The sequence below is a fragment of the Hyla sarda genome, chromosome 5 (assembly GCF_029499605.1).
Source record: "Hyla sarda isolate aHylSar1 chromosome 5, aHylSar1.hap1, whole genome shotgun sequence".
Lineage (NCBI taxonomy): Eukaryota > Metazoa > Chordata > Amphibia > Anura > Hylidae > Hyla > Hyla sarda.
In genome coordinates, this window is record NC_079193.1 from 185,501,694 (window position 1) to 185,517,434 (window position 15,741).

A 15,741-nucleotide genomic window follows, 5' to 3' on the forward strand; every position below is an offset into this window, starting at 1 on the left:
ACGGTAGGGCAGCTTTACATGTCCAAGTTCCCATCGAAGATATGCAGTCAGCACAAAAAAGAATAAGGTCTCTCATTTATCAAAATGTCTAAAAGAAAAGCTGTCATTGTTGCCCCTAGCAACCAATCAGAGGTGAACTTTGGTAATGTAAACACTTTGCTATGATTGGCAGCTATGGGCAACAAAGACAGTTTTTCTTTTAGATCATATTGATACACTTGCCCCATTGATTTTATTTTTATTTACCCCTCAGAGCAGCATTTAGGTAATTCATGTAAATCACTAGTTTTCTCCAGTATAATGTTACTGTCAAGCAACATCCTAATATCTTATGAGAGTAATATAAAGGTTGGGGAGAGGAGATGTATGATACTGTATTATGGATGACTTATGCCACACCTATTCAGTGCTGTCAGGCATTACATCAGTAATAAATAACATAACCGCTCCTGAATTTAAACTTTTTTTTTTGCCATTTACCAAGTGCTTTAAAACTGGCTATACCAACCATGTGATTTTATGCTAACATTTATTTGAAGTTAGTAAATACATACATAGGAGTCAATGTAATAAACCTGTGTAAAGGAAGAGTGGTACAATACAGGAAGAGTGGTGCAGTTGTCCATAACAGCCAATCCGATTGCTTCTCTCATTTTTTAATTTTTATTTTTTAAAGGCCTCAGAAAAATAAAAGCTGAAATCTGATTGGTTGCTATGGGCAACTGTGATGTCATCAAGGGAGAAAATAAAAAAGAGGCCACCTATCTAGTATATATATATATATATATATATATATATATATATATATATATATATAGATATATATATAGATATAGATAGATAGATATAGATATATATATATATATATATATATAGATATAGATATAGATATATACATATACACACACACACACACACACATATAGGATATGCCACAAAACACAACATAGTTGACCTGAGGATGTGCCAGTCATGAATAGATGGAATAGATAACACTGTTCCATATTGGGGGGGGGGGGGGGTATATATTGTTACCTATCATCACAAACACCACTGGCACCATTAGCCATATTGATAGGTAATGAGGTAGAGTAGATAGGTGAATGGGATTGAAATAATACAGACCCCCTCACATGTCACCATCATAGTATGTAGTTATACATCACAGAGTAATCTGTAAAATAGAAGGGCCATAGGGCCATCCTTTTAAACAACTTTGAAGGGAACAAAGAAAATAACCCCCAGTCTGTGTAATCCCCAGAGTAGCCTACGATGGATTCTACACAGCATTAAATATGATGAAGTACCTCTATGCCTGGACGGATAATTCAGCATCTAGCATCTGAAATCATGGCCCGCTGTCACAAGGCCAGGCCACCCAGTAACGCTCCCTAGTGGAGTGACTAGACACTATGTAGGACCCAGTTATACTATTCTCTGATTAAAACTCTCTACTACAATGACATGTAGCAAATCATGATCTTCTGCGGTACAGGCATCAATAAGGGATTAAAACAGAATTGCAAAGTTAATGCTTAAGAATAAAAGAAAATGGTCATAAATTAAAATCCGTCATCGTTTAGCATATTATAAAATAGATAGATTATATAATAGATAAATAGAAATAATGTGACCCTAGTATCTAATGGGGTACAAATGCCCTTCTGCAATGTAGGAAGATCAGTATTATAAAAGTCCTACGCAGATGTTGTGTTACAGATTTGGCATTACGGCACAGAAGCTTGTGTGTATGTGTATTTTTTTTTATTGTAACATTGTTATATGGTTGTATATGACTTTGTAACAAACCTTTAGTGTAAGTTCTAGATTGTATTGAAAGGTTTTGTCTGCGGAAAATAAAAATTTTCTCCAGGGCTGGGGTGGTGTAAAAATAATAAAATGCTTTACTTACCTCCTTTGGACCCGCGCTGATGCTCCTGGTCCTTTGCTGGTCTCCATTTCTTTTAGGTTTTGTGTTGCCTTGACTCTATAGGACCTGCCCGCTGTTAATCTGTGACTATCTTTGACTAACTGTTAATCTGTGAGGCAAGACACCGCTAACGCCACCGGGAAAGTAACAGTGGGGGCGAACCAAGAAAATGTGGAGACCAGGGGATCAGGAGAATCAGCACAGCAGCTGCAGATGATCACAGGGGGTGAGTATAACATGTTAATTATTTTTACACCACCTCAGCCGTAGAAAAAGTTTCCGTTTTACCCAGACAACTCCTTTAATGACTATATGGATTAATATAGAACAACTATGTATGTTAGGCTGGGTACACACCACGTTTTTGCAATACAGTTCCCATATCAGATTTTTGGATGAAAAACGGATTTCTCAGAATGTGTGTACAGATTGTAACCAGTATACGGTTGAAAACGGTATATGGTTTGAAAAATAATGTCCGGTTACATCCATTTTTTTAATGAATAAAGTTTCACTTGTTTGATTAATATTCCACTAAAAAAAACTTTGTGTGCACTGTGTATGTGCAAAGTCAAAAACGGTATGGTGCAAATGGTTGTGTACGATTCCAATTGACTCCCATGTTAAAATTAAAAAAAAAAATTATACAGTTTCAATACTGCTTTTCACCAGACCAAAAACTGTGGTAGACTACGGTTTTGGGTATGGGAAAAAATAGACAAAACCGTACAAGATGCAAAACCGACACAACCGAATGCATCTTTTGGCATACGGTTTTCAATGGAGAGTCAATGTATACGGTCTTCAATACGGTTCCATATGGTTTTCACATTGAAAACGTATACGGAAACTGTATTGCAAAAACGTGTTGTGAGCCCAGCCTTATACATAAAGTTTTCGGGTCTACGACGCTGTCTTCTTTACACTTTACTATGCTCGCTGTGAGATGACTGTCAACACTCTAATTGAAACCATGTAACTACCATTTAACAAAAGCTGGTAAAATGAAACCTGCTTGAATTGAGACCTATAGGAAGGATATTATTTAGCTACAGAACAGGTGGCAAAACAGACTGTAAATGATATGTCTGTCTAGAGCTGTTCAAGCGCAAAGAACATTTCCACCGCACATTGGGATCTTGGAAGCGTGCTTCAGTTAAACTGCACTTATTTAAGAAACAACAGGATTGTTGTAGATTTTGTTGCCAAAATAAATAAATAGTGGGGTGAAAATCACAGAAGAATTGTGAGAAAACCGTTACACACACACACAGACACACACACACACACACACACAGGTACAGACACTATATTATGAACTACACTAACTTCACAGCCCCTGTAGCATAGTCAAATAAAAAAAAAAAATCCTGGAATACCCCTTTAAGTGTTATAAACCTCCAGATCTCCCAATATACAGTATGTTACTGTCCTTTGATTTTAGGTTTTTATGCCACATCCTCCAACTCTCCTCAGTATTGAGCAATGTTGGCTTACCATGGCTTCAGTTACTGATATCAGAAAACTGGACTTTTCTAAATTTAGACTGAATACTATGTCCTTTTAATCACTTTTTCTGCACAATGGGTACAGTTACATAGCATCATTTTGCTGACGTTTTATCAGAAAAAAATGGTGTATTCTATATGTGATGTGAATCAAATTCGTCGCAGGACTCTATGCTGCCACCAACATCTATGTCAGGAACTACAGGGCTTCTCATGCTCTGGTCCCTGCTCACTCCTCGCTCTGCTAGGGGCTGCAGTGTATACTAGTGACACAGAGCCTCCACCAATGTATTGTGTATTCTAATGCATTTTAGCTGAATATAGTGTGGTGTCCCGTTACCGTATCCTATACGGTACCTTTTTATTGTGGGTCTCCATAGCCAGAGTCCCTAGGACGTCGGGGTTCCTATTGTCCTATCCACCCCTAGTCACCTCTCATCCAGATAGTTATTGCACCAATAGCTTACTTAGGAAGCATGTAAATATTATATAAAAGCTCTATAAATAGTTAATTACCTGTCCCATAGCGTAGCAGGACCTGCGGGTCACGTGGTTAGGTGAACTCTATGGTATTTCTGCTTGAGGACCTTTGGAGGTCCTTGTGACGTAGTCAATCCCATCACTCATGGTAACAGTGAATGACGGATGTTCGGACCAATCAGATTAGCCCCGCCCTCTGCCCATATAAGGGAGCGGCGGCCATGTTCTCGCTCTCTTGTTCCTATGCAAGCAAGCAAGAAGTTTCTGCGCTGCTTAGATCTGTGAGTCTAGGCCTGAATCAATCCCACGCACTCTGCAAGATCACCGGACCTTATCTATCCCCTGAATCCGGACGGATCTGCAATAACTACCCTAAATTCAGAGACTTTAATTTATTTCAAGGTCCGCAACAATTGTCAGTCATTGAGCTATATAAAGACTGTATTCCGGAGACTGTCATTGTTCATTGGATGTACCGCAAGCACTTAAGTAAAGTTACCCAAGTTCAAGTACATTGTGGACCTTCATTTCATTACATGCACCTGTCGTTTCTGGGAAGGGCGGCGATAGGCCGGAGAGTTACCTCAGCATGCTAGCCCTCAGCCTGGCGTCACGAACTATAGGGTTAACATTAACCCCTTATCTACTACAACATCCCCAACTACCATACACCCCCCAAGGCTACCACAATAGAATACACTGGGGGGAGGCTCTGAGTCACTAGCACTGTATACACTGCAGCCCCTAGCTTATTACTAGATGCTAAAGCAATACCTGAATAGCTAAACAAGGTTGGTTTGGAAACAAGCACATGGATTTCTGTTAAAGAAATTTCCACAGCAAATTTGTCTTGTGCAAATATATCTCATTCTTGTACTTAACTCTTTTATTGCATGTTTGGAGTAGTTGCCCATAGCAACTAATCAGATGACTTACTTCAAAGGGGGAGATTTATCAAAACCTGTCCAGAGGAAAATTTGAAGAGTTACCCATAGCAACCAGATTGCTTCTTTCAGTTTTGAAAAGGCCTGTGAAAAATGAAAGAAGTGATCTGATTGGTCGCTATGGGCAACTCTGCAAAGTTTCCTTTAGGGTACGTTCACACACGTGGATTTACAGCAGATTTTACTCCGCAAATCTGCTGGTGAAGGCCTGCTCTATGCTGGCTTTACATGTGCCTGCTCGTAGCGGCAATATGCCGCTACCAGCAGACACAATGCGATGTGCGAGTCGCAGTATACTTTCTGCCTAGCTCAGAGCAGGGAGAGCGGCCGCGATGTGCGAGTAAGCCGCGCACATCGCTGCACTGTGTTTGCTCGAAGCAGCGTATTGCCTCTACCAGCAGGCACATATAAAGCCAGCATAGAGCGGGGCCTTCACCAGCGGATCCGCAGCTAAATACGCTGTGAAAATCTGTGCGTGTGAATGTACCCTTACACAGGTTTTAATAAATCTCCCCCTAAAGCCCAGAGTCCAAAAGAATTCATTGAACGGATGTAAAAAAAAAAAAAATTTAAGATTCCACAGTGGTTTGAAAAAAAAATAAAATAAAATACTTGTCCAAGGGACTAAAGCAGAACACAATCTACTTGTCCCTCAAGAAAATCCACTTGTCATGGTAGGGAAAATAATTTCAACCAAAATAGTACGTAAATAAGGTCTTTATTAGTTTCTGCACTTTAATTTTTTCCTCCTCATCCTATAATAGCCATAAATCTTATTTTTCCCCCATCTACAGACTCATATGAGGCTTGTTTTTTACGGGGCCAAGTATACTTTGTAATGACACCTTTCATTTATCCATAACTTATGCTCTGAAACCAAAAAAAATTATTTGTTAGGTGAAATTGAAAAAAATGCTAATTTTGGGGTTCTCTTTTTTCGCCATTCACCTTGTGGTCATACTTACATATTATTTTGATACTTTAGGTCAGCCTGATTACACCAATACCAAATTTGTTTAGTTTCAGTCATGTTTTAATAATAATTTTTTTTATAGCATTTTTATTTTTCCATATATACTGGGCTGTATGAGGGCTAATTTTTTGGGCCGTAATATGCTGTTTGTATCAGTACCATTTTGGTATTGATCGGACTTTTTGAACACTTTTTTACTAAAAATTTTTTGGGGATATGATTTTATAATTATAAAAAATGCAATTCTGTGATTTATATATTTATTTATTTTTTACGTTAAAGGGGTACTCCGGTGAAAACCTTTTTTCTTTTAAATCAACTGGTGGTAGAAAGTTAAACATATTTGTAAATTACTTCTATTAAAAAATCTTAATCCTTCCAGTACTTATTAGCTGCTGAATGCTACAGAGGAAATTCCTTTCTTTTTGGAACACTGATGACATCATGAGCACAGTGCTCTCTGCTGACATCTCTGTCCATTTTAGCAACCATGCATAGCAGATGCATAGCAGATGTATGCTAAGAGAAGCATGGTGGCTCAGTGGTTAGCACTGCTGTCTTGCAGTGCTGGGGACTTGGGTTCAAATCCCACTAAGGACAACAATAAATAAAGTGTTATTATAATAACGTCAGCAGAGAGAACTGTGCTCGTGATTAGAGATGAGCGAACTTACAGTAAATTCGATTCGTCACGAACTTCTCGGCTCGGCAGTTGATGTCTTTTCCTGCATAAATTAGTTCAGCTTTCAGGTGCTCCCGTGGGCTGGAAAAGGTGGATACATTTCTAGGAGACTCTTTCCTAGGACTGTATCCACCTTTTCCGGAGCACCTGAAAGCTGAACTAATTTATGCAGGAAAAGTAATCAACTGCCGAGCCGAGAAGTTTGCTACGAATCGAATTTACTGTAAGTTCGCTCATCTCTACTCGTGATGTCATCAGAGAGCATTCCAAAAAGAAAAGAATTTCCTCTGTAGTATTCAGCAGCTAATAAGTACAGGAAGGATTAAGATTTTTTAATAGAAGTAATTTACAAATATGTTTAACTTTCTGCCACCAGTTGATTTAAAAGAAAAAAGGTTTTCACCGGAGTACCCCTTTAACTTCTTAAGGACTCAGCCCATTTTGGCCTTAAGGACTCAGACAATTAAATTTTTACATTTTCGTTTTTTCCTCCTCGCCTTCTAAAAATCATATATTTTATATTTTCATCGCCAGACTAGTATGATGGCTTGTTTTTTGCATGACCAGTTGTCCTTTGTAATGACATCACTCATTATATCATAAAATGTATGGAGCAACCAAAAAACAATATAATTAACCAAACCCCAAGGCCGCAGCCTGGGGTGCAAACACCTCAAATTTCTCCCCCCTAAAACATAACTTTTAATAGTGTATATCTAAAAAGTAACAAATCCAGAAGGTGATGATTAAAAATGCAATGTCAAATGGGAAAATAATGTAGTTATTGGGGCAACATGGCTCCAGTGTACAGGGCTCTGCAGAAGCCCAAACGTCCCAATTGTGACACTAATTAAAACACAAAATTGCCGCCTCTACATGTTTCGCCATCACCACGGCGTTCTCAAGAGGCAATATGTGGCAACCACATGTGCCACATATTGCCTCTTGAGAACGCTGTGGTGACGGCGAAACATGTAGAGGCGGCAATTTTGTGTTTTAATTAGTGTCACAATTGGGAAGTTTGGGCTTCTGCAGAGCCCTGTACACTGGAGCCATGTTGCCCCAATAACTACATTATTTTCCCATTTGACATTGCATTTTTAATCATCACCTTCTGGATTTGTTACTTTTTAGATATACACTATTAAGTGTTATGTTTTAGGGGGGAGAAATTTGAGGTGTTTGCACCCCAGGCTGCGGCCTTGGGGTTTGGTTAATTATATTGTTTTGGCCTCATAGCCCCTTCTTGGGTCATTTTGTAGTTTTTGGCAACCAAAAAACACTATTTTTGTGGGGAAATTAAAAAGAAAAACGCAATTTTGCTAATTTTGGAAGGTTTCGTTTTCACGCCGTACAATTTACGGTAAAAATGACGTGTGTTCTTTATTCTGAGGGTCAATACGATTAAAATGATACCCATTATTACATACTTTTATATTACTGTTGTGCTTAAAAAAAAAAATCACAAACTTTTTAACCAAATTAGTACGTTTATAATCCCTTTATTTTGATGACCTATAACTTTTTCATTTTTCCGTATAAGCAGCGGTATGAGGGCTCATTTTTTGTGCCATGATCTGTACTTTTTTGATACCACATTTGCATATAAAAAACGTTTAATACATTTTTTATAATTTTTTTAAATAAAATGTATTAAAAAAGTAGCAATTTTGGACTTTTTTTTTACGTTCACGCCGTTCACCGTACGGGAGCATTAACATTTTATTTTAATAATTCGGACATTTACGCACGCGGCGATACCAAATATGTCTATTAAATTAATTTTTTACGCTTTTTGGGGATAAAATAGGAAAAAACTGACGTTTAACTTTTTTATTGGGGGAGGGGATTTTTCACTTTTTTTTTGCTTTTAATTTAATTTTTTTTTATTTATTTATTTATTTATTTTTACACTTGAATAGTCCCCATAGGGGACTATTCATAGCAATACCATGATTGCTAATACTGATCTGTTCTCTGTATAGGACATAAAACAGATCAGTGTTATCGGTCATCTTCTGCTCTGGTCTGCTCGATCTCAGACCAGAGCAGAAGATGCCGGGAGCCGGACAGAGGCAGGTGAGGGGACCTCAGTGCGGCGCTCTGAATGATCGGATCCCCGCAGCAGCGCTGCGGGCGATCAGATCATTCATTCAAATCGCGTACTGCCGCAGATGCTGGGATCTGTATTGATCCCGGCATCTGAGGGGTTAATGGCGGAACGCCCGCGAGATTGCGGGCGTCGGCCATTACCGGTGGGTCCCTGGCTGCGATCAGCAGCCGGGATCAGCCGCGCGTGACACGGGCATCGCTCCGATGCCCGTGGTTATGTACAGGACGTAAATGTACATCCTGGTGCGTTATGGCGCGGTTATATACAGGATGTAAATGTACGTCCTGGTGCGTTAAGTACCACCACCGTCCTTAAGGGGTTAAACGCTGTTAAGAACAGTTCAGGCAAGATTGCTTCCAGCAAGGCCAGTGATTGGCAAGGCAGCAATTTCCTGCATGTCTTCATATCACCAGGAAGCAGTGAGCAGCAAGAACCCAGCACCATAGGATCAGCAGCAGGGGATAGGGCAACGTGTGCATAAATTAATAGGATAGCCTTACTATTCCCCTTGTCAAATGGCCTGTTCTGACTCCATCACACTATCTAGGGATACACCCTATTGACATGAGGAATCGTTTTCAATTCATTCACATTCCCAGAAAGAAAAACAGAGTAATAGTAAGATGCAGGATTTTAAGAAAATGTCATCCACAATAGGTTTTTTTTTTTTCATGGGGGATTAAGCATTACCGTATTTTTCGCCCTATAGGACGCACCAGCATATAAGACGCACCCAATTTTAAAAGCAGACAAAGAGGAGGTAGGTAAGGTCCCTCCCGGTGTCCAGTAAGCTGTTTGTGATGCCGCGATTTCACCGCTGCGGTCCCGAACAGCCCGACTGAGCAGCCGGGTTAGTGTCACTTTCGCTTCAGACACGGCGGTCAGCTTTGATCGCCGCATCTGAAGGGTTAATACAGGGCATCACCGCGATCGGTGATGTCCTGTATTAGCCGCGGGTCCTGGCCGTTGATGGCCGCAGGGACCGCCGCAATAGGTGTGTATTTGCCGTATAAGACGCACCAACTTTCCCCCCCAGAAAAAGGGGAAGAAAAAGTGCGTCTTATACGGCGAAAAATACCAGCGGACTGACAGGTCCTCTATAACAGATAAAAAAAAAAAATGTTTTCACACAAAAACACATATAAAGCATGCCTTGTTTTTTCTTTTCTCTCAATTAGAATACTCTATTTAGGAATTTTTCAGAATTTCCAGGAAGGCTAGGTAACATCCATAGGAGTGATCACCTAGCTATGTACTCATGCAGTGATACAAGCCATGCTCTCGGAGAACAGCTATATCAGAGATACAGCTGAAGAGAATAACAGAAGCCCAGAAAGAGATTGGTGGACTTTCTGGGTGATGGTTTTAGATTCAGGGGAGATGCTCTTTAAACATACTTGGGTTTTTGCTTATACAAAGGTGAGCCGTAGTCTTTCATTCAGATCATCTTTCCTGGAGCATTATTTTAATACAGTTATTTGAACTTTAAAGTCATTTTTTCCAGATTGATTTTCTAATTCTGGAGCACAAGGTCAGTTCATGCTGAGACTCCCTTCCACCTGAGCGAAGTGTCAATCTTTGAATTAAAGAAGCTTCCCTTTTGCAGGTTCTCACAGTAGGAAATAGGATAAATTGTTCCTGGTAGAGTCACTCACATTTTAATAGTGACCTATATACAATGTTACAGCCAGCTGGTAATAAGTGGAACTTGCTAACCTGCTAACCTTTCTGTATGGAAAACCAATTGTCTCACGGGAGAAATGGGGCACATCACATGGATGTCATAAGGATTCACAACAGAAAATACTTTTATAGAGTGTTACCCCAGAAGTCATTACCACTAGACCACCATCCAACCAACTAGGCTTTCCCTTACCTTGGGTAACAAGTCAGTTTGCTGCACTAGCCCTAAATCTAAGTACCTTGGCCAAGGCAGACTGCCTTATTTAATGGGGTACTCCACTGGAAAACATTTTTTTTAATCCACTGGTGCCAGAAAGTTAAACAGATTTGTAAATTACTTCTATTAAAAAATCTTAACCCTTCCAGTACTTATCAGCTGCTGTATGTTACCGAGGAAGTTCTTTTCTTTTTGAATTTCCTTTCTGTCTAAGAACAGTGCTCTCTGCTGACACTGCTGTCCATTTTAGGAACTGTCCAGAGTAGGAGCAAATCCCCATAGCAAACTTCTCCTACTCTGAACAGTTCCTAACATGGACAGAGGTGTCAGCAGAGAGCACTGTGGTCAGTCAGGCAGAAAAGAAATTCAAAAAGAAAAAAACTTCCTATGAAGCATACAGCAGCTGATAAGTACTGGAAGGATTAAGATTTTTAAATAGAAGTAATTTACAGATCTGTATAACTTTCTGGCACCAGTTGATTTAAAAATTTTTTTTTTCCAGGTGAGTACCCCTTTAATCTCCCCCATGGCACCCAGCACTAGGGGCACATGACTTATCAGCTTGCTCTTTCACTAGCCTCGCCCATGGATGTCTCCATCAGATGTAACTCAGCTTTTCCATGTAGCTGCATAGGATGATTTTCTGTTAGGCTAGGTTCACACTGCGGAATCTCCGTCCAGAAAATTTCCGAGTGCGGCGCTAGGACCACGCGGACACTGCGGTCTCCAATAGACTGCAATGTGTTCCACGATTATTTCCGCCTGAAGAATGAGCAACGCCATTCTTCAGGCAGAAATTTTCAAGCGGATTTTCCATTCACAAATTCCGAAGTGTGAATTTGTGAACGGAAACTCATTCACTACACTATACATTTTAGTAAGAGGAATTTCTGCCTGCAATTTCAAAGCGGAATTGCAGGCGGAAATTCTGTAGTGTGAACCTAGCCTTAAAAGGGGTTATCCAGGAAAGAAAATGTTTTCTTATATATCAACTGGCTTCAGAAAGTTAAACAGATTTGTAAATTACTTCTATTAAATAATCTTAATTTTTTCATTACTTATGAGCTGCTGAAATTGAGTTGTTCTTTTCTTTAAGTGCTCTCTGATGACACCTGTCTCGGGAACTGTCCAGAGTAGAAGCAAATCCCCATAGCAAACCTATTCTGCTCTGTGCAGTTCCCGATACAGACAGAGATGTCAGCAGAGAGCACTGTTGTCAGACAGAAAAGAACAACTCAACTTCAGCAGCTGATAATTATTAGAAGGATTAAGATTTTTTTTAATAGAAGTAATTTACAAATCTGTTTAACTTTCTGGAGACAGTTGATATATAAATAAATTTTTTTCCTGGAATACCTTTTTAACCCCTTAACGACAATGGACGTAAATGTACGTCATGGTGCCGTGGTGCTTAAAGCACCATGGTGTACATTTATGCTCCTTCATGACCACGAGAATGCATGGCAGGTCCCGGCTGCTATCAGCACCCAGGGACCCGCCGGTAATGGTGGTCATCCAGCGCTGCCGCGGGGATCCGTCCATCCAGCATGGCGGCCGGAGGTCCCCTCACCTGGCTCCGGCCGTCTCCCGGGGTCTTCTGCTCTGGTCTGAGATCGAGCAGACCAGAGCAGAAGATCACCGATAACACTGATCAGTGCTATGCCCTATGCATAGCACTGAACAGTATTAGCAATCAAAGGATTGCTATAGATAGTCCCCTATGGGCACTATTAAAGTGTAAAAATGAAAGTTAAAAAAAAGTATGAAAAAAAATGTGAAAAATCCCCTCCCCCAATAAAAATTTAAAATGTTCTTTTTTCCCATTTTACCCCAAAAAAGTGTAAAAAAAAAAAATGAATACACATATTTGGTATTGCCACATGCGTAAATGTCCGAACTATTAAAATATAATGTTACTGATCCCGTACGGTGAACAGCCTGAACGTAAAAAAAAAAAAAAAATTGCGTAAAATTGCTGCTTTTTTTTTGCTAAATTTTGTTAACATTTTTTTTTAAATTAATAAAAGTTTAATATACACAAATGTGGTATCAATAAAAACTACAGATCATGGTGCCAAATATGAGCCCTCATACCACCGCTTATACAGAAAAATGAAAAAGTTATATCAAATAAAAAAGAAAAATAGAAGGATTTTAAACATACTAATTTGGTTAAAAATTTAGCAAATTTTTTTTTTAAGCGCAACAATAATAGAAAAGTATATAATCATGGATATCATTTTAATCGTATTGACCCACAGAATAAAGAACACATCATTTATTACCGTAAATTGTACAGCGAGAAAAAGTTTCCTTTTTCATTTCCCCACACAAATAGTATTTTTTTGGTTGCGCCATACATTTTATGGTAAAATGAGTGATGTCATTACGCAGGACACGAGCCCTATTACTAGTCTGTGGATGAAAATATAAAAGAGTTACGATTTTTAGAAGACGAGGTAGGAAAAAACGAAAATGCAAAAATTAAATTGGCCTGGTCCAGGGGCTTGGTCCTTAAGGGGTTAAGGACAACCCAGTTGTAGGTCCTGGTTGTCACCCATCTTTTCCAAGTATATAAATAATCTCATGGGGTGCTAGATCCGAGTTTTACATTTTATAGAGGTCAATTGTTTATGGTCGTGTTTCGAGTCATTTATTTTTTATAAATATAGGTATCGGCTTTGCCTGCAATTCCCCACAATATAGACCTGGTTTCCAATTCAGCCCTATTGATAAATAAATAGCCACGTTTCTCCGTATAGGATTCTACATGCTAGCAGAGCTAACCAATGTTTATTTTCAGCCAACAAGCATTACATCCACATAGCATTGAGAACCGTTCCGCTTAATATTGAGACAAACAAATGAGTAGTGTATTTATTTTACGACTCCATTCAATTACAATGCTTCGATGTGCTTGCATTAATACATATTAGGTTCCGCCTTGTATCCAGGAGACTTTGATAAAGAAATCCACCATTATGAGTGATTAGCATACGTTGCAGTTATTATGCCATTGTTAAGCGCCCCTTAGGGGATAAAAAGAAATTAACCCAACGCGAATAAATCAGCTTGACCAAAACTTCATATTAAGTCAAGTACACAGCAGAGCAGGCAATGCTTTGATGAATCCTAAACAGAGGCGTTTCGAAACACAATGTTACCCTTTCACGTGGTGTTCGGATAGGATGACTGGACATAAGGGAAGCAGATAATAAGGCAGTGATGTCGAAACTGTGGCCCTCCAGCTGTTGCAAAACTACAACTCCCAGCATGCCCGGACAGCCGTTGGCTGTCCAGGCATGCTGGGAGTTGTAGTTTTGCAACAGCTGGAGGGCCACAGTTTGGACACCACTGTGATAAGGCTTAATTTATTTCATGTTTTCTGAAAAATCCTCTTTCTATGTAGCTTCTAGTCTTGAGGGTCACATTGTGTGGCCAATTTTTGGGTTCCTTTGGCCAGTTCCTACAGAGAGTGACAGAAAGAGCCCAGCAAAATCCAGCGAGGGGTGCGGCTTGCTTATTAATGACTCCTGCCATCCACCTGCCAGTGGCCAAGCTCTGATGGATCATCTGCCTACACACAGGAACAGCACACAGGGAGCCGCATATCCTATTGTTCACAGAGACAGGGATATCCTAAAACAATAGTGCTGCTGCTGGGTTACACTGTGGCCCCCTGGTTTTTGGCTATAATAGGGAGTCCTAGGAGCACAGATGCACCTATTTCCATTAATGCCCCAGATAGTGTAAAGCCTGGGAGATCACATAAAGTCATATGTCCAATAATATTGACATACAATACACATCAGATAATAGAAACATTATAGTTACACGACAATAATAGAAACATTATAGTTACATGACAATAATAGAAACATTATAGTTACATGACAATAATAGAAACATTATATTTACATGACAATAATAGAAACATTATAGTTACATGACAATTGTTTTGGTTCTATGCAGGGATGGTTGACTAGAAAGGGGGCTTGAGCCCCTGCCCTTTTTATGTTCTTCCTATAAGTGCCCTGGGCAGTCTGGCATCATTAGGTGGGCATTTATATAAATAATTATAAGAAGAGCAGCCCCTGCTTCTATGGATACATTTCTAGAGCTGCATGCCTGCTGTCAGAATGAAGAAGGACGGGCACGTTACCTGAGCAGTTGATGCCCTTGCCTTTGCCGTTCTGGCACTCGCTGGGCAGCTGGTTGGACGCCTGGACGCCGGAGAAGGCAAGGAAGAAGACCAGCACAGAAGAAGTGGACCACAGAGCCAGAGGTGCCAGCCGCCTGGGGGCAGGGGGAGAAGATCCGTCCATGGCGAGGAGGAGGAGAGGGATGCTGGGGCTACGAGCGGCTGAACACGGGAGGGGACCGGCTAGGGCAGGCCAGGAGCATCAATGACTGCACACGGCACACGGCGGCGGTAGGAGCGGGCACTCACTCTTCATTCCCTGCAGCCGGCGCCTCACTCCTGGGATGGCAGATACCTGTGCTGTCCAGAGTCTTCAGCCTTCACTACATAGGGCCCACTACACCTCACAGGAGGCTGTCACCCATCCTCAGGACCATGCTAGAGAGAAAGGAGCCCCTCCCTTCCCGAGTGCCTCACTTCACTGCCCGTCCGCCCGCCCGTCCGGGGTATTGTTCCAAGCAGCAGAGCGACTGTCACCAGCCACTGGATGGGAGCAATACGTGTGGCTTCTCCTAACAACAAAGGGACTGAGTGGAGCAGGAGGAGGAGGGGAGGAGGAGATGAAGATGAAGGGGGAGCCACGTGACTCCAGCCCCTTGCCTCTCCTTGTATCCAGTAGTAAACCCCATCATCAGGAGCTTACTACTGAGCACAGCTGTGCCTCCACACAGCATGACCACTGCTGGACTATACACAGCCAGCACCTACTATATGCAACAGCTGGAGGCACACTGGGTGGGAAACACTAAGTTACCTAACTCAGTGTATCCCAACATGTGTGCCTCCAGCTGTTGCAAAACTACAACTCCCAGAATGCGCTGACAGACTGTGCATGATGGGTGTTGTAGTTTTGCAACAGCTGGAGGCACACTGGTGCGGAAACACTGACTTTGTTACCCAGCTCAGTGTTTTCCCACAAGTGTGCCTCCAGCTGTGGCAAAACTACAACTCCCATCATGCACCGTCTGTCAGGATCATGCTAGGGGCGAGGGCAAACCTCTTTGTTACCC

At 40.8% G+C, this 15,741-nt stretch overlaps 1 protein-coding gene across 1 annotated transcript in view; it reads right to left on the reverse strand.

Moving 5' to 3' along the window:
- TMEFF1 (transmembrane protein with EGF like and two follistatin like domains 1) overlaps positions 1-15,239 on the reverse strand; it is a 230,362-nt gene extending 215,123 nt beyond the window's left edge. The window contains exon 1 of the mRNA XM_056520902.1: positions 14,693-15,239. Within this exon, the coding sequence (XP_056376877.1) occupies positions 14,693-14,855 (163 nt within the window). The 5' untranslated portion in view covers positions 14,856-15,239. The remainder of the gene's footprint in view (positions 1-14,692) is intronic.
- Between the last annotated feature and the right edge of the window lie 502 nt (positions 15,240-15,741).